This window comes from Pimephales promelas, chromosome 19 (assembly GCF_988280905.1).
Source record: "Pimephales promelas chromosome 19, fPimPro1.hap1.1, whole genome shotgun sequence".
Classification (NCBI taxonomy): domain Eukaryota; kingdom Metazoa; phylum Chordata; class Actinopteri; order Cypriniformes; family Leuciscidae; genus Pimephales; species Pimephales promelas.
This window is the reverse complement of record NC_142787.1, coordinates 15,805,238-15,827,585: the sequence shown is the minus strand read 5'-3', so window position 1 is coordinate 15,827,585 and position 22,348 is coordinate 15,805,238. Positions and strand designations below refer to the sequence as shown.

General features: G+C 36.1%; 2 protein-coding genes across 3 annotated transcripts; one reads left to right on the top strand and one right to left on the bottom strand.

The window, feature by feature from the left end:
• Positions 1–2,767: 2,767 nt before the first annotated feature.
• nek6 (NIMA-related kinase 6) lies at positions 2,768–15,580 on the top strand. Of its 2 annotated transcripts, XM_039689308.2 has the most exons (11): positions 2,768–2,918; positions 9,552–9,629; positions 9,826–9,852; positions 9,977–10,120; positions 11,251–11,313; positions 11,403–11,513; positions 12,806–12,914; positions 13,014–13,121; positions 13,233–13,327; positions 13,930–14,043; positions 14,888–15,580. In XM_039689308.2, exons 2-11 carry the CDS (start codon positions 9,567–9,569, stop codon positions 14,996–14,998), a joined length of 945 nt encoding a protein of 314 aa, XP_039545242.2. In that variant the 5' UTR covers positions 2,768–2,918; positions 9,552–9,566; the 3' UTR covers positions 14,999–15,580. The 2 variants fall into 2 exon arrangements, with proteins under 2 accessions (XP_039545242.2, XP_039545243.2); XM_039689309.2 differs by lacking the exon at positions 9,826–9,852 and having other exon boundaries at positions 2,769–2,918.
• Positions 15,581–17,057: 1,477 nt separating this feature from the next.
• On the bottom strand, positions 17,058–22,348 carry psmb7 (proteasome 20S subunit beta 7). Its single transcript, XM_039689311.2, has 8 exons — positions 22,190–22,348; positions 21,208–21,301; positions 20,982–21,079; positions 20,741–20,881; positions 20,125–20,240; positions 19,008–19,066; positions 18,240–18,391; positions 17,058–17,272 (listed from the first exon to the last, which is right to left on the bottom strand). The coding sequence occupies exons 1-8, from the start codon at positions 22,249–22,251 to the stop codon at positions 17,161–17,163; spliced, it is 834 nt and encodes a 277-aa protein (XP_039545245.1). The 5' UTR covers positions 22,252–22,348; the 3' UTR covers positions 17,058–17,160.

Genomic DNA, 22,348 nt, shown 5'->3' with positions numbered 1-22,348 from the left:
CTGAGGTGATTGTGGTTTGCATTGTGCAGTTACGAGCTGAGACTGAAGTCTGCCAGTGCTGGCGAGTTACACCATCACAACATCAAAAAGAGAAAGAGATCCGCTGCTGTCTTTCTTCCATGACCGCACTCTTTTATTAGCTGCTAATTAAGTTTTGTATGGCAAAAAAATATATTTTCCGGAATTTCTCTTCGTTAAGATGTCTGTAAAATTATGGATAGTCGTCGCATAATTATTTTATTTTTTTTTTTTTTGCATACTACACATTTCAGTGCTTGTTGTGGTTTCCCGCAACCAAGAGTGTGTTTGTTTGTGTGAGTGTTCGGTTTGTGTTCACATGTGTGCCTTTATGGATGGCAGATTATAGGCTACTTGCGCGCACACGCACACACACACACACACACACACACACACACACACACACACACACACACACACACACACACACACACACACACACACACACACACACACAGTAACTTTGGGCTCGGTAAGTTTTTAAAATACAATAAAATAACAGTAAAATGGCAAGTAACGCGTTCTGGCGAAGTATGGCTGCCGCGGATGCTGCACATTGGTGGAGGTTGACGACCTTTCTTTTACTGTCTATGTTGACGACACATAAAGATGTAAAGCACTTGATAGCGCAGAAAAGCGCTGTTAAAAAATTAACAAATTATTATTATTATATTATAAAATGTTATTATCATTTAAAATATGCTAACTATTTTGTCTTTTATGTTTTGAAATGTAGGCTAATTTATCACTGTGAAGAAAAACTGAATTTTCAGCATCATTACATCATTACAGTCTACAGTGTCACATGATCCTTCATAAATCATTATAATATCCTGAGTTGATGCTCAATAAACATTTCTTATTATTAGTGTGGAAAACAGTTGTGCTGCGCAGCATAATGGAAAAAGGGATTCTTTGATGAATAGAAAGTTAAAAAGAACATAATCTATTGTAAATAGAAACCTTTGTAACCTAACAGTATAAATATCTTATTTACTGTCATTTTTCATCAATTTAATGCTGAATAGTTTTTAAAAAAAATCGATATATTTATTCTACTGTGCGTTTCAAGTACTACCGTGAAAATGGTCTCCTTTGTCCAAAAAAAAAAAAAAAAAAAAAAAAAAAAAAAACATGATATTGACCTTATTGACTGGTCGTCTTTTGTGACAGTTTTTTTTTTTGTTACTGTCTGAGACCTTGAGGGGGCGCTACTGAATTTCAAATGACTGAAATGCCTGATGATTGCTTCATCTATGTGATTGCTTAAGAATGAATCATGCAAAAGCACACATCCATCCATTCATAGTTCCTCTAAAGACACAACCACACGCGCACACACACTTAAAATGAAAAAAAGCAGAAGTCCTCCACACACTCTACAGTTTTATGTCACTTTTTCAATGCCACTAAAAATATATATTTGCCACTTCCTCTAGCACAACGCGTGCCAAAAACAACTGTCTGCAACAGCAACCCTTTGAAATGGTGCCTGTGAGTGTCTTAAGGCAGACACGTGTCTGAAAGGTATTTGCTCATAATTTCCCCACAAGAATGACAACTATTCAGGCTGAAAGTGAGTGTGTTTGTGCGTGTGAGAGACAGGGTGGGAGATACAGCAAACTCTAGAAAGATGTGGGTCAGCTTTCCATTAACCATAGCCCAAGCCACATGAAAAGTCTGGGGTTTTTTGCTGTCGTACTGTTTTTGCACGTGGGGTTATGCTGAAACAATGTTATCATGACATATCATGAATATATGAACTTGTCTAAATTACTCATCTTTAAGGTCAGATTTGGGATATATTTGGCTTTGAAGCTCAATCGCATGTTTAAAAGTCACATAATATGTGCAGTCTATACCATAAATATAAATCCTGGACATTCAATACCCAGCATATGTGGTATCATCCTAAGGACAATTAATTTTTCTCCATTGCAGTGAATTTTGTGAATATTTCATTAAAAGAGTGTATTTGGAATCTTCCTGGATCCAGCTTTTATATTTCATTTTGATTCATTTTGTCTATTAAAATATATCAATTTTAAAGACAAAATCTTCATGTAAAAAAAATAAAAAAATAAAATAAAATAAAAACATTTCAAATCAACAAATCAACATTTATTATTGTATTATTATTATTAGGTGGTGGAGGTATTTTCATATTTAATTAAAATATATAATATAACAATACACCATTGGACTAATTATTATTATTGATTACATATTGATTACATATTTATATAAAAATAATTAAATAAATATATAATATAACAATAAAATAAATATTTGACTCAATAGCATTATTATTACTACTCTATTAGGTAGAAGTGCTTTCATTATTATATCATATTTAAATAAAATACAAAATACATCAAAATAAATATTGTATTTATATAATTTTATTGTTATTATTATAACATTATTGTTATTATTGTTATTATATTATTGTAACAATAATATTATTGTTATTATTTTTAGGTGGTGCTGATGATAGTATTGTCACATTTAATATAACTATAATTATTGAATGTATTATTATCATCATCATCATGGTAGGCTTATTATTGTTGTCATGGTTAAAATAAAATAATGTAAAAAAATTATATATGACTGAACTTCTTGCTATTATTATCGTGATAGAATTGTCACAAATAAAAACATGTAAAAATTAAATAATTATTGGACCACTTGTTAGAAGTTTGAATGATATCTTATCCCCCCCTTGCAGGGTCTCATGTTGAAAGTGGTTCATTGCAGTCACAGATCACAGCCATGTGATGCGCGGGGTGTGACTCAAACTTGCGTGGCCCGTGACATTAGTGAGTCTGGAAACTGACCAAAGGAGCTTCGCAACATTTTTTCAGCCCTGTAAATGTGTCAGGCACCGCTCTGGAGAGGTAAGTGGAACTCCTGCGTGACTTTTAACCCGATTACACGAAAACACGATGCTCGTGACGGTCGCGCGCCTCGCGATAATAAAGGTGTTAGTTGCACAACGTGTTCATGTAGAAGAAAAAGAGGGCACCAAATTATAATTAGGGGCATAACGTCGCTGTCAAGCAGTAAAAAGAGGAGAACCAATCTAAATGAACACATGGCTGTTTCGTTCTTTTGGATTAAACTTACATGGAACGTGGAAATATTGCATATGTTTTAGTTCACGACTACTGCTCTTGCGCGGAAAATAGATCTGTTTTGAAAGTTCATACATCTGTTTTTCTTCATATTAGTGCCTAGTTCCGCTCCTTCATATATTTCCAGAAGCAGTAATGAGAATAAATCAACACAAAACAATCGCATCGCACTGTAAATGCTGCGTAAATGAAATTAGCAAGTATAAAGGAAACATTAATGCTCCTCTAACGGGAACACCCACCTTCACACTGTAACTTCGATTATGTATGTGCACATATTAGCTCTGAATCAACACTTGCACGCAATCACGACTCATTTATAATGGTAATAAGTCGCTTTTAATGTACAGTTTTTTGTATGATGGTATTGCTTAGCGCTTGTTTTTTATAAGGAAAAGCTGCAGTTTGACTCCGCCCACACACGCGGTTTGTTTGTATCCACTCACGTGTTTTTGGACACAATGTAGCGTTTTTCTCCCTTTTTATTAAGATGACTCATACAAGATGGCAATTACAGGAACATGTTAAACTAAAATAACAAACACTGCATGCCAGCTACGAGCAGAAATTAAATATTTATGTAATAAAACCATAAAATATGTTTAAATAGATAAATGAAACTGAGGCATTCAATGACTTGGTCTTACAATAAAAACAAAACAGTTTTTATGCTTTTTACTTGTTCAGGATGATCATATATATTTTAAATGGGGGTATAAAGTAACTGGGTATTTGGCATTTTTCAAAAGATTTAAGGTTAAAATTGATACACTGCCAATTTACAATATATCTGATGAACTAGAGTGTCACTGTTGTCACTAGTTGGCATCAGGTCAACCACAACGTTTTTGCAGTGTTTCCTCTTAATGTCAAGATGTTTAGATTATACAAATGTAGTATTAGTTTAGGTTGGATTGAATAGGCATGTGATTAGTGACTTCAAACACTAACTGTACATTTGGTTGTTTTCACCGAGGCATAGAAGATCATTGCCACAAAAGTCAAACGTGTTAGTTTTTGTGGCACCATGCAGTGGTAATGTGGGATTCTTTTACAAAAACCAAATGAAATTATCTTGCTGGTCTCTCTTCATCTGACATGCATGTGTGTGTGTGTGTGTGTGTGCGTGTGCGTGTGTGTGGGTTTCTTTACGTGCACAGGGTTTTTTGGAAGTGAGATTGTGGATACGGGGGTTTTTGCATTTGACACAGTGGAGTTGTTTGATCTGTAGCATTTGATGGAGCGGAAACACAAGCGCGTGAGTCAGAATAGTTAGCGGAAGATAGAAAGCTCAAACTCGCCCAGGTCACTTCCTCCAGGCCACCACTAATCTTAAATCTGTTATCCTTAATCCTTAATCGGAAAAAAAAAAATCCTGTTAATTTTACTTTTTTTAAAAAGCCCACAGTAACAATACTTCAAGTCTTAAAACTGTTTGTTTATTCTGTTTGAATCATATCCAGAGAGAAAAGTGACGCTCATTAGTTAATTATGTATAAAGGGCATACTAAGAATAGGCTTCAGCCTACACCTTTTTCGGTTATGCATATTCTTTTTCTTTACTATGGAAAATGATCTGTGAGGACAGAAATACATTTTTGTTGAATTGAATTGAATTGAATTGAAAGTATTACAAGATTGCATATTGGTGCCTGTATTTGCAACTGTGTTGGTTGACATTGACATAGTGTCATGTGTGTTACCCTGATGGTGTTTTGTCAACTTGACAAAACACCATCAGGGTAACACACATGACACTAAAATAATGCAATAAACATGAACTGAAGTGAAACAGCTTCTCTAGCAAAAATAAATGTAGGATGAGACTTACTTTTGTCCAAGGGGAATTGATTGAATAGTTGTGGTTTGCTATTGGTGGATCTCATGTGAGTGACAGGCTGCCCCGCCCTCACACCAGTAAACACATCATCAGAGAAGAGAAGAGACCCTGCAAAAGGAAAGGATTAAATTATTTTATTAGCTTTTTTATTATTTTGATTAAAGATTACGATAATGATGTGCACGTATAAATAATTTAAAAAAAACATTGCAATATTCCATTAAACATAACAATTGTCCACTTTCATGGTACACTCTAGCAATTTGTTCAAATTAGACACAGTATACATCCCATGCATTTATGGTAGAGTGTTGTAAATGCCATTTTAATTATAGCAATTATGATGTAATTCCATTAAGATAGAAATAGGAAGATGATGCTTGTCGGGTTTCTAAGTATTCTAGTGTTTCTAAGAAAAATGTGAATTACCTCTAACCCATCTGAAAATACAAACTGAAAGCACACATGTGCAAATGTGGTGTGTGGTGCACATCCAGATGTGTGTCTTTGGTCAAGTGTGTGTGTGTGTGTGTGTGTGTGTGTGTGTGTGTGTGTGTGTGTGTGTGAAGAGTGCCACTGTTGCAGGCGGTAGGATACATTTTTTCCTTTGCATTTTTCTTCACATGAATTGAAGGAAATGGTACAGGACCTCTGTCTCCTTCCCCTCCACACAATCTCTCTTTCATTGTTTTTTTTTTTTTTTTTTGCTTTTTTCCTATTTTATGGGAGCAGGAAATAACTTTAGTTTTTTACCTCTTTGAACGAGAACGATATGTGCTCTGTGTAGTGTGACTTATTTCTATAAATTATTAGCTACAGTATGATTACAGTTTTCAGCAATGCTACTCTACTCACATAGAGTTGACAGTGTGTATTACTGTGCTGTGTCTTTTCTAACTAATTTGCAGCGGTTTTACCGTTCTGGATGATGAAAAAAAAAGCCTTGGTTGTAATGAGATATGCAGAGCCAGTCTGGCCATTCTTCTCTGACCTCTGGCATCAATAAGACATTTTTGCCACAGAACTGCTACTCACTGGATATTTTCTCTTTTTTGGTCCATTCTCTGTAAATCCAAGTAGATCTGCAGTTTCTGAAATACTCAGACCAGCCAGTTTGGTACTAACAACAACCATGAAACATTCGTAGTCACTTTACTTTGCCATTCTGATGCTCAATTTGGACTTCAGCAGATCGTTCTGTCCATGTCTACATGCCTACTGCAATGAGTTGCTACCTTGTGATTGGCTGATTAGATATTTAGTTTAACAGGGAATTGAACAGGTGTACTCCATATATATATATATATATATATATGTATGTATCTATGTTAAAATGTTAGAGCCAGACCGATATATCGGCAGGCCGATATTATCGGACGATATTAGGCATTTTACAAACTATAGGTATTAGCAGTTATAATGGCCGATAAATGAATATTTAAAAAATAAAATAAAAATGGACGAAACACGCTTGAACCATGTCATGAGTGTTGGAGTTGTATAGTTTGTCCACCAGAGGGCACTCAGTCATCAGTCTGTTCTGTTGTGACAATAAAACAAACAAGTTTCTTTATAAAATGCATTATCATATTATTTTAGTTAAAACTCATAAATAACTACAAATAACTAATGTTAGGGAAATCTGTTCATTTTTTGTTGCGCGTTTCGGAAAAAAAAAAATATCGCAATATCGGATTTTAAAACCAACAAATTTTGTATCGGTATCGGCCTTCAAAATCCTTTATCGGTCGGGCTCTAATATATGTATATATCTACTGGTAGAAAGTGGTCAGCAAAGAAATCTGTAGTAGAGACAAAGGCCGCCCTTCAAATTGGGGATATCGTGGGAAAAGGTACAGCATGGATGAGGGGGTTTTGGGCTCAGTTTAGCTCCTCCTAAATGGCACAGGGCAGACCCAGCTCAAAGGAGGAAGCTGGTAGTCAATGAGGTGCGAAAGCAGGAGAATAGGATGAGGTGTATAAAGGCCATTTCTCAGGCCAAGCAGGGACAGTGGATGAGATGGGAGAGTGTGGAACAACGCAAGATGGGCTGGCAAATCCTTTGGTCAATGGAAGAGAGTAGGATCAGTTTCCTTATCAGGTCGACATATGATGTTCTCCTATCACTGCAGAACTTAAACCTCTGGGTTGGAGAGGATCCCTCTTGTCTCTTGTGTTCATCACCTGCCACATTATGGCACATTTTGACAGGATGTAAGGTGGCTCTAAGCCAAGGTCAGTTTTCTTGGCTCCATGACCAAGTACTGCAATGTTTGACTTTAGCATTGGAAGGCAAGCGTAGTATGACCAATAAGTTGCCGCCTGTTCTAGCAAAACATTACACGCAGAAGACAATATTCCTCCACCCAGGTGAGCACCATCAAGAAAAGATGTAAACACCAATTCTCGCCCAGGACAACTGGAAGCTGCTAGGGACTGGAAGATGCTGGCTAATCTTGGATCAATCCACCTGAGATTGCCACCACTAACCTACGACCAGATATTGTTTTGTGGTCTGGATCAGCACACATTGTTCAACTGAGTTAACAGTGCAATGGGAGGATGCGGTAGATGAGGCATGAAAAACTCGAAGAGTGTTGGTTTATTTGTAGTTTGCATAGTACATAGTATTGTACAGTTAACACGTTCCTGTGGATATTGAGTGAATGATGGGTGGTGTTGTGGTAGGTGGTATGCCATACGGAACCGTTGCAACTGAAACTGATTTAACGCAACAGTGGGGCTCGACAGCCTTAGTCAAACGGGTTGCCGTGTATGGTTGGGTTGCGGAGAGATTGTGAGATTGTGCTTAGGTCACGTGAACTACGAGAAAGGAGCAACCTCAGCAGCAGGATGGATGTAGAGGTCAGTAAAGCTGGGCGTTGAGTGAGGGAATGGAGGGGGGTGACTCTGGGACGCCAGAGACACGTTCGGGCCCTCTTGCAGTGGAAATACGCCACAAGTGAGCCGTAACCAAAAGCTGAGCCGTACCATACCATGCAGTGGAAAAGCGCCAAAGCGTGCCGTACCGGACCGTGCTGTACTGTACCGTACCATGCAGTGGTAAAGCAAGAATCTATTCCTTGTCAGACTGATCTCATGAAGTAGCGTGTGTATGACACGCCAATTCGTATTTCCATTTTTGGCGTGCTATCAAGACGCATAATCGCTTTTCAGCGTGTTTATGAACGCCGTTGACTTAACGTTATTACTGTATATATAAATATATGACTTACCTCAACCCCGTCCCTAAACCTAACCGTCACTGGGGTTAATGGCATTTATGACTGTTCCCTTACGATCCTAGGAAAAAAAAGATCGCTCCCCAGATGTAGATCTACATTTTGCTTTGTTTCGCGCGGACATTTGACGGCGTGTACAGACACGCGGAATCACTTGGACGTTAATGGCGTAGACATACACGCGGATAGCTCAAAATGCGTAGCGGTAACCCGCCACTTGACTCGAAAGTGGCGTGTATGTTTACGCAAAAGTCATGATGTCATGTTGTCCTTGTGTTCATTTAGTAAAAAAAAATTTTCGTACTGTAAACATTTTGAGTCTACTTATTTTTTATAACAGTTGCCTGTATGATTGAAATGGACATTCACCTGATTAAAAAAACAAGACTATAAAGTTCAATCATTTTGGGGTCAGTATGTTTTTATTTTTTATTTTAAGAAATGAATCATTGTATATTTTGCAAGGATGCCGTAAATTGATCAAAAGTGACAGTGAAGCTGTTGTTTATGTTAGAAAAGATTTCTATTTCAAATTTGATTAATTGCTTTTGAACTTTCTATTCATCAACGAATCATGGGGGGAAAAAATCACGGTTTCCTTTCCACAATAATAATAAGCAGCACAACTGTTTTCAACATTTATAATGATAAGAAATTATTCTTCATAAAATCATCATATTAGAATTATTTCTAAAGGATCATGTGACACATGGACACTATATTCCTGTGTTTACTGTATTTCTGATCAAATAAATCATTTCAAAATCATAAAAAAAATCGTACCAACCCCAAACCTCTGAACTGTATATTGTGTAAATACATAAATCTAAATATCAGTTGAATGTCATCGAAAGTTTAATGTGGCTCAGCTTATTTTTCTAACCCAGTTTTCCTTTGCTGGGCTATAATTGTAATTGTAAATGTCTAAACATTTGAGTTTAGGTATCAATCATCTCCACAGCACAAACAAATAAATCGTCCACAGCACAGGACGATTTATACCACGAAATTCCATACTTGGTGTTCAGGGTTTCTTGACTCAAATCCCTTTAAGTATGAGCAGATGTAATAGTGATGCTTGTCTTAGCAAACACCTCAAATTAGTATTAACCCACTGCTGTGAAGCACTGACAGCTGCTCGTCTGATCTCAGCCTTTGTTCGACTTTGAATGGTTCAAGATTGTTTTTCATCATTACTGAAAAACTACAATTAAACAAAGCAGCCATCTGGAAGGGAAACAACCTGTTTGATAAAGCAGACGTTGCAAATGCCTGTCTTTTGACTGACTCTATGTCCTTTGTGTTTGCCTGTAGGTCTGGAATGTCATTATGGAGCAAAACAGCCTTCAAGATCTGAATAAAAATTACACGGTGCCAGTACAGAACGACCAGGTCTGAGCACACACGCAGACACACACACACACACACACACACACCCCTGGCACAGGCCTTGGTTCACGTGGCATGCACTGTTAATGCACTCGTCAGACAGAAGCGTTTATGAATCATCAAATCTGATAATGCTGACATTATCACGCTCTGACTCTCTCTTACACTGTCTCTTTCTGTTCCTCTTTCTGTCTCGCAGAGCCAGATGAACATGCTATTACATACAGTTAGTTTATTTATATACATTTATGGGTTTGGCAGATGCTTTTATACAAAGAGACATACATTGGTAGACTTTTGTTCCATGATCTTAGCATTGCTAGCGTCATGCTCTACTGTTTGTGCTACAGGAAGACTGCCGATATGGATATGAATACTATTCGGATCTGTCCAACTTCCTCATTGAGAAAATGATTGGTCGTGGTCAGTTCAGCGAGGTTTATAGAGCCACATGTCTACTGGACAACCGGCAAGTGGCACTAAAGAAAGTACAGGTGAACATTTACATAAATTGAAATTGCATTTTAGCATACTACTTTTTTTATACTAAATCTTCTGTATTCTTAATAGTATACTCAGATGATCTAATAGATTTGACAAAACGTGCAGTGTATAACCTGTGAAAACTGTGAACAAAATCCCATAATCCAATGCTCTCGATTTAAACCTTATAATGCCAGTGTGACAGATGAACAAAGAATGATCATTTATTACTCAACATTTCAACATTTAATCAGATGTTTATTAAAATGTAATATAATATATTCAAATGTAATATTATATAATAAAATGGATAAATATAAAGAATATGAATATTTATAAATTAAATTAAATATGCATATGTGGTGAGTTCATGTGACCTAAAGAATCAGCATGATTTCTAACATCTGTTTCTTGACTCAAATGAATCACCAAAAGTAAAAAAAAAAATGCATAAAATTAGATTAAAATGCAATATATATATGAACAATTATAAATATTTATAAATTAAACATGAAGTGGCAATGTGACCAATGAACCAAACATGATTTGTATCTTTTTGGAATACACCATTTCTTTTTTTTTTCTTTACATGAAATTGGATTTTGAATTAATTTAAGAAATATGTAAAAATGTGTCACATATTAAATAAAACATGCAATGCAAGTGAGGTCTTGTGACAGTGTGGTATTGTACTTTTATCTTTACATTGTGTATACTATTTTCATTTAGTATTTTTAAGAAATAGCAGGAAGTAACCAGTATACTGTGCATTAACCAGTAACCAATATAAACTAGCATATTCCATTGTGACCACAGACTTGATCTCCAAAATCTTGTGCAAATAAATAATTTCAAGTGAACTTCTAAGAAATCTTGCTTTTATCTAGTAGTGGAATCCGTTTTCAAAATGGAATGAACCGTCATTTAAGATGTTGACGGATTTAACAGTCTGTTAATCTGTCAACATCTGAAATCCTGGTTCATTCAACCATTTTGAAAACAGATTCCACTATTATAAGAAAAAGAAGATTTCTCAGAAGTTTCCTGTAAGTGTTTTTAATAAACCAGTGCAGATTTATCTGTGTGTTGTATTTCAGATCCTTGTCTGGGTGTATATTGTAATATTATGATGTTTTCTCAGATCTTTGAAATGATGGATGCTAAAGCCCGGCAGGACTGCATTAAAGAGATCGACTTGTTAAGGGTTAGTTGCATGTGTTTTTGAACATATGCATGTGTATGAACTCTATATGTGACCGTTTGTAATATTTTATATTTATTCTGTAATTGCAGCAACTAAACCATCCAAATGTCATAAAGTATCTGGCCTCATTTATTGAAGACAACGAGCTGAATATTGTTCTGGAGTTAGCAGGCGCTGGTGACCTGTCCCAGATGATTAAGGTCAGTCTTACCTGACAAATTAAATGCCTAAATATTTTTTGGGAAATGTGTGCATGTGTCAGTTAAAGGGGTCCTATTGTGTTTTTTTTTTCCGTTCAACTTTCCTTAGTGTTGCTGTATAAGCTTGAAAAAGATCTGCAAAGTTACAAAGCTCAAAGTCACTCCAGCAGGAGTTATTCTCTATATCAGTGTCACTGTTTCTGAAACGGGGGCAAGGCCTTTATCTGCACTTGTGGTCGTGTTGACTATATGGCTGTGGTGTGTGCACGTGTCTGTTATTTCCACAAGACCGTAGGTTATCCCATTTGAAATTTTAGGTTTCAGAAATTTAACTTCAATGCTGAGCCCGAAAAGAAGCGAGCTCCGCGGCAGATTTCTACCCGTGTCCCATCATGAAAGTGTTGACTCGGAGGAAGATTGCGTGGGCTTAGGGTTTCATTTAGGACAGCGTGTTGAATCTCTGGGTTATGGGAAGAGGCGTGACATTTCTGAAATGTTTGAAAAACGGTTGACCAATTACAATACTCTAATCCAGCCAACCAGTCAAAGGAAATTGAGCTTTTCAGAAGGAGGGACAGGAGCTAAACACAGCGTTACTGACAGATTGGGAAGAGAGGTGCTGCAAAAATGTAAAATATGCGTAAAATCACGATATTTGAACATTCAAGCGAACCTATTCTAGTAGACCCCAAAAACTAAATTTAAAGACGTGCATAATGGGTCCCCTTTAATATCATTGATGCATTTTTATAGTTTTTGTTAATATTTTTAATTAGATTTCATTTTCATATTTTTCATATTTGATTTTTTTTATTTTTTGTGTTTTTGACATTTGTATTAGATTGTTGGTCTATATTGTTTTTATTACATTTTAGTTTACTTAATAGGGATGTACTGAAATGAAAATTTACATTACTTATTTTACATTAGGTTTCTTCATATGATTGAATTGTTATTCGACTTTTTAATGAAAGGATCATTTTCAATCATTTTAATAATGCTAAATTTCAAAAATCCAATAAAATAAAATAACCGCACTTTCATTGAAAGTAACACTAAAATTGGACAGAAAATATATGAAAATTAAATATCAATATATTATTCTTTAAAACGGAAAAGCCAATCATTTCCAGCGGCCGAAATTTCAGTGTATCCCTATTATCTATTTTTACTTATTTTAGTACTTCAACTTAAATTTAGCCATTTTTTTTTTAAGTATATGCTTAATTAGAATCTAGTTCATGAAAATCTGAAAGCTTTATCTAACGATAATAACCCTGGCATGTGTGTAGTATTTTATGAAGAAGCGGAGGTTGATTCCCGAGCGAACGATATGGAAGTATTTCGTGCAGCTCTGCAGCGCACTGGAACACATGCACTCCCGCAGAGTCATGCATCGAGGTAAACACACACACACACACACACACACACACTCTTGGTTTCATTCATTCGTGTGCCCCTATTTATTTTGTACTCCTGTCAACAATGTTTGTGTTTCAGATATAAAACCAGCCAACGTCTTTATCACAGCTACTGGAGAGGTCAAACTCGGTGACCTTGGACTAGGCCGATACTTTAGCTCCAAAACCACTGCTGCACATTCTCTTGGTACCACTGACCATCCACATTCACACTGAATGAAATTACAGAGCCAGTCTAGACAATACAATATACTCCAAATACACAAATGTGCTTATTGTGTATCTGTGTCGTTCCCAGTTGGAACTCCATATTACATGTCTCCCGAGAGGATTCATGAAAACGGATACAATTTCAAATCAGACATCTGGTCCTTGGGCTGCTTGCTCTATGAGGTACACATCTGACACATCTGTATTATATACTATATACACACATCATTTATACTCACCCAGGCTGATGTGATATTGTGAAATATTGTTACAATTTAAAAGACCTGTTTTCTATTTTAATATTGTAAAATGCACTTTATTCCTGTGATGCAAAGCTGAATTTTCGGCATCATTACTCCAATCTTCAGTGTCACATGATCCTTCTGAAACAATTTTAATATGCTGATTTGATGCTCAAGAAACATTTCGTATTATTATCATGTTGAAAAGAGTTTAATATTAATTTAAGAGTTTAATATTTTTTAATATTGCAAATTTCTATATAATTACTTAAAAAAAAACAATTTGAATAAAAATATGATGTTTTAAACTAATGTACTTGCAATCATAGTCTATCTATAGGGCAAGACATTGCACCAGATAAAATGTTGAAATGCACACTTTTTTTTCAAAGTGTAACCACAGTGGTTAACATGAAACTAGTGTGATAGTGATAGTCAAATAGAAAGCATGGCAAGTTTCTAACAATACGACCAAAGACACTAAGGGTTGTAATGATTTTTTTCTTTAAAGGATGTCATGAATGATATTTCTGTCTCTGTCAGATGGCAGCTTTGCATAGCCCCTTCTACAGTGACAAGATGAACCTGCTCTCATTGTGTCAAAAGATCGAACAGTGTGATTACCCACCTCTTCCATCGGAGCACTACTCCCAGAAGGTATGACACACACACACACACACACACACACACATTTAGAATGCGGTTTTCCATTTCACTGCACTTTCTTTTCCATTGTTTTTTAATGTAAACAGATTGATATCTTTAACCGTCGCGCTCGAGCCTCGCATTTTTCTGCAGCGTTTTGCGCATAACAGCATTCTAAAAAACACAGCGCTCAAGTTCAAACTCGCATGATGCCCAAATATTGGGTGAAATTTTAATTGGAGCTATTTATTTTTGTCATCACATCATGAATGAAATAGTTGTAATAGGGTTCCTTCAGATATAATAAGTGATCCTTCAGAAATCATTCTAATTTGCTGATTTGTTGCTTAAGAAACAGTTTTTTCTGCTTAATATTTATGTCAAAATCCTGATACATTTGTTTAGGATTCTTTTGAACATAAATCTTATAATACCTGATGATGCTGTCTAGGTAGTCAGCTCATTAGAAAATGTAACAGCCCATCTCAACAATCATAACATGAAGACACAATGTCACTGGCTGCATCTAAAATCACATACTCTCTTGACTAGATACTAATTTTGTTCTATACAAAATCCCAGTAACGGAACAGATTGTGAAATACTCAGACCGGCCCGTCTGACACCAACAACCATGCCACGCTCAAAATAGCGTAAATCACCTTTCGTTCCGAGTTCAGGGGATTGTCCTGACCAGGACCACACCCCTAAATGCATTGAAGCAACTACTATGTGATTGGTTGATTAGAAAATTGCATTAATGAGAAATTGAACAGATGTTCCTATGATCCTGTAATGAGTGTATAATAATGTATGCAGTTTCAGCCTGTAAACTACACACCTTTATGTGTTTCAGCTCAGAGATCTGGTCAGCATGTGTATCAACCCAGATCCAGGCCAGCGGCCCGACATCAGCTTCGTCCTGCAGTTCGCCACCCAGATGGAAAGGTGGACGGCCAGCACCTGATACAAACACACACACCTGCAGCCAGGAGAACCATTGCACAAACCTGTGATCTCTGCTCTCTCAATCCAACTGATCAAGCGATTGAAATATCTAGAAATGAGTAAAGAGAGAATGCCATCAGTGATAGTTTCAAGCTGAGCGTTTCTCTAGATTTGTATTGAAAGGAATGCTGATATATATTCTGTTGTGCCTTCGAATGATGTTTCAGTGCTGTATGCTGATTGGTTTAGAGAAAGTTGGTTAGGTCAGGTGACCCAGTGCCTCATGTTGATGATGTCAAAGCAGGGTGGTTCTAATTATATACATTTTTCTGTAGGCCTATTACATAACAACATATAAAGAGCCTTACAGTTGAGTTACTCATCGCTCTTTATGTTTCGTTTCGCATACATACGCACACAATTGTTAAGTGTTTCCCCAAAGAAAACACTCGTTTGTGAGATCTTGTTCTCTGGTCAAATATCTACCATGTGAAAGTGTCAATTATATTCATTATTCCAAAGAGGTTATTTTAAAGGAATTTTGAAACATTTTCTCATGTTAAAATGTGTAATAAACAATAAAATTTTACTTTTGACTTTGTGACAGCATTGTTTTCACGAACATTTAAAGTGTTTAAAGACTTATTTAAACCCTAAATCAGGAACTGACAACTCATATTAGTTCAGGCCCCCTGGTGATAAGCAAATGTATTTTTAACTGATATCATTTATCAAATTAAACATAATACAAAAGGAAACACCGGTTCACCTCTAGCTAATTAAAATGACACCATGTTTTAAAAAATCATACAAATCAACCTTTAATTCAGGAAATACAAGCACTTATTTGCATTTCAACAACCCCTGACTCATTTAAGCTTTGTTTTGAGCGAATCTTACCAACTTGAAGACTATATTCACTATTTCTGGAGCATGCAGTATTTACAGTGTTCAGGGTCAGTACTTTTAACTTTTATCAATACTTTTATTTATTAAAGTCACATTAAATTGATCAAAAGTGACAGTAGACATTTATGTCACAAAAAAATGTCTGGAAAAAAAAGCTGAACTTTTTGTTCATCGAACGATGATGAAAAAAAGTGTTGCGGTTTCACAAAAATATCTTCAATATTGATAATAATAATAAATGTTTCTTGAGCAACAAATCAATATATCAAAATGATTTCTGAAGGATCATGTGACACTGAAACTGAAGAAGAAAAATTAGCTTTGATCACAGGAATAAAATATATTCAAATGGAAAACAGCTAATTTATAGTGTAATATTTCACAATTACTGTTTTTAATAAATCAAATAAATGCAGCCTTTGTGAGCAGAAGAGACGACTTTCAAAAGTATTTACATTTTTTTAACTGAAAGGGATAGTTCACTTTGAAATGAATTTTTGATATGTTTTAGCTTACCTCAAGGGCATCCAGGTGTCTTTGTTTCCACAGCATTTTCAATTTTGACATGTTTCGGTCAAACCGGTGTTGTCTGTCAGTCATATGCAGGTTTTCGGTCCACAGAACATGCACAGAGAAGTCAAAATTTAAAGATTTAATGACTCGTGAATGTAAGTACACACTGATGGCCTAAGACACGAAACGAGGAGTTTGTGTGAGAAAACGAACAGTATTTATAGTTTTTACCTCTTGTTAACAGCCGTCGAACTGAACTGGATCAGATGTCCAACTGAACCGTCTCCGAAGTTACGCCGGAAGTGATCTCTCGCGCCTCTACGTCACGCATTGTTTACACCCTATGGTTATTATATGACTGACAGACAACACCGGTTTGACCGAAAAATGTCAAAATTGAAAATACTGTGGAAACAAAGACACCTACATCTTGGATGCCCTTGAGGTAAGCTAAAACATATCAAAAATTAATTTCAAAGTGAACTATCCCTTGAACATTTGACTCATTATTTAATTAGACCGCCGTACTATGCGAACATGCAAAATAAGGAGTTATCGCAAATAAATGATACCTCAATAAATTGGCATGCTTTTTTAATAAAACAATGGTACAGCAAGAGGCACTTTAATAAAATAAAAATAAAAAGAAGACAAACTTCAACTCACAACTTCTTTTATTGGAAATAATGAAAAATGACTAAATCACCACATAACAGTTAGGGAAAACAAACAGATCAAAATGTGGTGGATTGTGTCTCCTCAGGAGGTGTCCATGGTGTGCACACTTTCCTCTACCACCTCTAGGTTCAGAGGAGTCACAGCCTTCGTCAGAACCGCGGTGGTTCCATGCTTGTACTTGTAGCTTCCGGTTCTGTGAGGAGAACACAAAAAAACAGAAGAATTACAACAAATAAAAATGCTGCTCCTGCATAGAAACTAAGCCTAAACACACATCTCTAATCAGGACTGAAACACTGCACTTTTTTCACATGACAAAACTGATCCAAACGGAGACTGGTTAAATACATTTTAAAAAGTATAATGATGTTAGCAGAAGATTGTTAGAGAAAAAATCAGCAAACAGCTTGTCGGTTTAAACAACTTTACTTCAAACTCACACTTGGTTAGTCAAAAACATGCAGGTCACAATTACATCTAGATGTGGGCTATTCGTTTCAACACACGGTTACTCACACAGGGCTTCCATCAAGCTTATCCTCCCTTAAAATGGAACAGTGAAGCATGAGCCATTTATTTAGTAAATTAAAATTAGCATCATGTACACAAGTGGTGGCTTTCATCAACAGACTGTTTTAAGGGATCATTTACCCAAAAATGTTGTTCGAAACTCATTATACTTGTTCGTCTTCGGAACATAATTACTCGTCACACAAGAACAGTTGAGCTGCTGTTTATGTTCACTGATCAATGTTTAAATGTGAATAAAATCCTAAATTAAATCCGTACATCATATAAAGTGATCAAGTCTCTTCAGAAGACAAAGGTTAAACTGCTCAATTCATGTAGATTTTATTTCTCATCTCCATTAATATATCTAGTAGTAGCATAGTAAAGCTAAAGCCAAGGCTAGAAATCAATTAATGATTTGCTGATCCGTCCTCGTCATGAGAGCGCAGGTCATGGTTGTATAGCAACCACAGACGCCACGCCACAACCTTTATGTCAGGTTTTTTTTTTTTTTTTTTGAAAGCACACATTGAGATGCCACATTAATTAACTACACAGATTTCACCACTGCCTCAATGCTAGCAATTTGCATGCTGCCGTGCAACACGTGTGACTGCAATAGGTTTCGATGTGTGATGTTGGCTGCTCACCTGACACCCTTTTTGTTGGCCACGTCATGAGGTCTCAGGTAGTCCACCTGCCCCTTGGTGATCACACACAGGTCAATGTTGCTTCCTGAGCCCAGGTCATTAAAGATACCAGCCGCTATTGCATCCCGCACCAGAAGCTTGGCCTCATCCTCCTGATCCACACAACCACAATCATTAACATGATACGGTGTTCTCAAATTTTTACCAATTTACATGTGCTTCCAATTGTTCATGACTACTAGATGATCATATTGCATTCACAAAAAACTATTTACAAATAATATTTCAAATCCAAAAAGATTGTGCCATTTTAAGATTTATTAAGATAAATTACCATGACTTTTCCGTAATCTTCTGAAATTGGAAGTTTATTAATGACTTTAGGAACCCTGAATATACACACTATTGTCCAAAAAGTTTGAGGTGGGTAAGATTTTTGGGGTTGGATGCATTAAAAAGAAACCTGGCATGCTAAAATTCCTGTTATGCAAAGCTGAATTGTCAGAAGCATTACTCCAATCATAATATTTATTGCTAAATATTTCCGAGGAAACCATGATTAAAAAAATAATAAATAAATAAATAAATCAGGATTCTTTAATTAATTAAGTTCAAAAGAGCATCTATTTTGTAACATTATAAATGCCTTTACTGTCACTTTGGATAAATTTAAAGTGCCTTTTCAAGATAAAAGTATAATTTAATTATTTTTAAATCATTAATACAAAAGAGTGAGAAAGAGAGAGGGTGCACATGAGAGAGGGTTACCTCCATGTTGGGCCTGTAGCGATCCTCAAAGACTGCCATTGCTGCCAGAGATCCAGAACCTGATGAGACAAAAACATGCTGATGTTACAAGTGAGAAAGTGAATCAATAGAAGCATCTTCTGCATTAACAGATTTTCACTAAAGGCTGCATGTCATGTTTTCATAGAAGTCACAACTTGCTTTTCAGAGACACAATATCTCCCCCTTTTGGTGGAAGGGGATGAGAATTCATGCAAGTACTGTATTGTTCAGAATATAAGACAGTTTTTTTTCTTTGAAATACACATGAAAAAAATGGGGTCTTCTTATATTCAGGGTCTACAAACTTTTACGTCAATAATACACCAGCAACAATAGGGAGTGCCAAATAGGATTGAATACGAGTCAACAAACACGTGAAACAATTCTCATTAAGCAGCCAAGAAATACAATATCAGAGTGTAATGTTAAAAGATAGCGAGTCCAAAAAGACAGCCTTAAAAATGCTAACAATAAAAGAAAAGCCTGCTGCTGTCCTAAACGTGGCCGCTTCGAAGAAACGAACAGGCAAGTGTGCCAAATGTGTGTCAAACAGGCAAATGTAGCCGAAAAAGAAACGAGGGGCTGTCCATGACCAATCTGAAGGCACTGGAAATCGCCAAAGAGCTGAACATCCCCGCCAGCGAAGCCCATTATTTCTTATTTCGGCTGAATACTTGACTGTCAATATCCTCGTAGCGGATGCTTTGATGTGGCATAATGCATTAGCTCTTGCATTATGCATTATTGTCTTTTTAACACTATTTGATCGGCCTAAGGAAAAAAACATTCATATTCCCCTGTATCAAATAGGTAATGCAGATCAAACATCTTTTTAACGACCCAGCATCTGTCACTGTACATAAAAAAGGTCATCATAATCTACTAAATAAGATCTTCAGGTTATTTTAATGGTAGCTATGATATGCAATCATATAAAATATGCAATATGAAAATTATTTTCAAATAAAGTATTTTCTTTAAAAGACAAGATTTGGTGTGCAAAAGGTACATCTTGAAAGGGGGGGGGGGGTAGTCTTATATTGGGAACAATACGGGTTAGGTTATAGACGGGTTACGAGGTGTTAGTGTAACTTACCCATTGTGACATAGGGTAGTTTGTCTGTTGATCCATGAGGATAGATGCTGTACAAGTGTGGACCGTTGCAGTCAACCCCTCCGAGAACCAACGCAGCACCAATATAACCCTGATATCTGCACACGTAAACACATGGAGACTGGTCAGCAACACTAGCGGTCAAACATTTAGAATAGATATGTTTTTTTGGGGGTTTTTTTAACAATTATATGTATCCTTAATGAATAAAAGTATTAATTTTGTTAACCTCCATACAATTTAAATTGTAATGTATCATGGTTTCCACAAAAATGTTAAGCAACACAACTGTTTTCAATATTCTAGAGCATAAAATCAGCATATTACATTGATTTCTGAAGGATCATGTAGACTGAAGAAATGATGCTAAAAATTCAGCTTTGCATCACAGTAATAAATTACATTTTAAAATATCCAAATAGAAAAAATTTCTTTTAAATTGTAATATTTCACAATATTACTGATTTTTCTGTATTTTGATTGAATAAATGCAGCTTTAATCTGAGCATGACACTTCTTTAAAAACATGAAAAAAACAATTTATTATTTTAATTTTTTTGGTGGTAGCACATCATATAGCGCTGTGATGATTCATTACCTGAAGAGCATCTGTTTGAGCATGCGGTTTGCGGTGGCGACACGCGGGACACGGCCGGTGGACAGAGCATGGAGCTCCAGATTAGAGGAGATGATCTGTGTGGTCATCTCAGTGTCTGCTGCGGTACCGGCTCCACAACAACTACACAACAGAAGAGAGAGAGAGGACTTCAGAACAATGTCATTTGATACCAGGTGGTATCAAAGATGTGAGTTGTCTGTAATGATGTGTTTGTACTCACTAGATGTTGGGAGAAATGTAGTGAATTTTAGAGCAGTTCTTATCAGCCACAATCATTCCTTCAGTGGCACGAGTGTCCGCACCTAAAACAACACCATCCTGAAGAGAGAGGGAAGATTTTTGTGTGGCAATCTTTCTTGTATGTCATCGTTTTTTGACAGATACGAGGATATGAAGTCAAACCCTTTATTTTATACAATTAAACTCATCGACGCTCTTTAGCTTACCTTGTAAACGACGCCACAAATGGTGGTTCCGGTTTTACGAGCAGCAGGAGAGCTGAACCCCAGCTTAGTGATGTCTGCGTCCAAAAGGGCATTTCTAGGACAACAAACACATCACGTTTTTTTCCCAAACATTTTAGTTTTCTTCAGCGATTTATAAATAAACTCTGCTCCTATGAGCTTACATATGATGCTACATTAACATAATAAATGTAGAAATCCACTGGTTTGACCAATCAGCACAGAGTTGTATTATGGTTTTGATTCGTTCTAACAGCATGTCAATAACAGATTTATCCTCAAACCTTAGTTCTACTGACGACTAGTGGACATTTTATGCACTTTTATATCACCACTCATTTGTGGTTAATAGACAAATATTCATATTTATAAATAAATAACTAAATTAAATCAACGCAACAAGATTTATTAGCGGGTTAACAGAACGTAAAAATGACATCGTCATTAATGTTACACAGGCTTCGTCTGACGTTATAATGTTACCAAAATTCTCAGTCATGCTGTGTAGCTTAATGTTTTTGTAATCAGAAACAGATGGCAATATGATTAAACGAATTAAAGTGACTTTTGTTTTTCAAAACGAATACATTTCAAGGTAATTCAGTTTAAAATGTACTTGACGTTACTACATTCACAATAATAAGCGCATAAACGAATCCCACCAATAACAACAAAATATCAACAATAAAAAAATTCACTGTAACATTAAAAAAAAATAATTCTAAATGTTATACATATCGTGTAATCCATGTTAATGTATATTTCATTAAATAACCCCGTTATTCAAATGAATTTGAGTAACGTTAAATTCTCCTGAGTCATTCACGCAGGCCGTGTCTCAACCGATCTGTAAATGCCTTTAAAACCCACTCAAACTCTTTGTTATTAACTCCGAATCCATAAAAGTAAAAAATACCCTACTTAATTGGCTTAATTCCTCTTAATATAGAAGGATAAATCTCACCTCTTGCAGTTTTCGAAACTGAAACCTCCAGGATGATACTGGCACACTGAGACGGTCGCCATGATTCTGCGGTCCTGCTTCCGGGAAGCGCGAGACTAGTTTCCCCTCTGTGTTACACGCTAGAGCTTCCGCGCTTTACGTCATTTCTATAGAATAAGC

Excerpts from the sequence above, each read along its gene's own strand:
- nek6 (XM_039689308.2), top strand. The coding sequence starts at position 9,567 with ATGGAGCAAAACAGCCTTCAAGATCTGAATAAAAATTACACGGTGCCA. Across the intron at positions 9,853-9,976 it reads TGAACATGCTATTACATACA|GAAGACTGCCGATATGGATA; the intron begins GTTAGTTTATTT and ends TTTGTGCTACAG. Across the intron at positions 14,044-14,887 it reads CGGAGCACTACTCCCAGAAG|CTCAGAGATCTGGTCAGCAT; the intron begins GTATGACACACA and ends TATGTGTTTCAG.
- psmb7 (XM_039689311.2), bottom strand. The coding sequence starts at position 22,251 with ATGGCGACCGTCTCAGTGTGCCAGTATCATCCTGGAGGTTTCAGTTTC. Across the intron at positions 21,080-21,207 it reads TTTGTGGCGTCGTTTACAAG|GATGGTGTTGTTTTAGGTGC; the intron begins GTAAGCTAAAGA and ends CTCTCTCTTCAG. Across the intron at positions 20,241-20,740 it reads CTCAAACAGATGCTCTTCAG|ATATCAGGGTTATATTGGTG; the intron begins GTAATGAATCAT and ends TTACGTGTGCAG.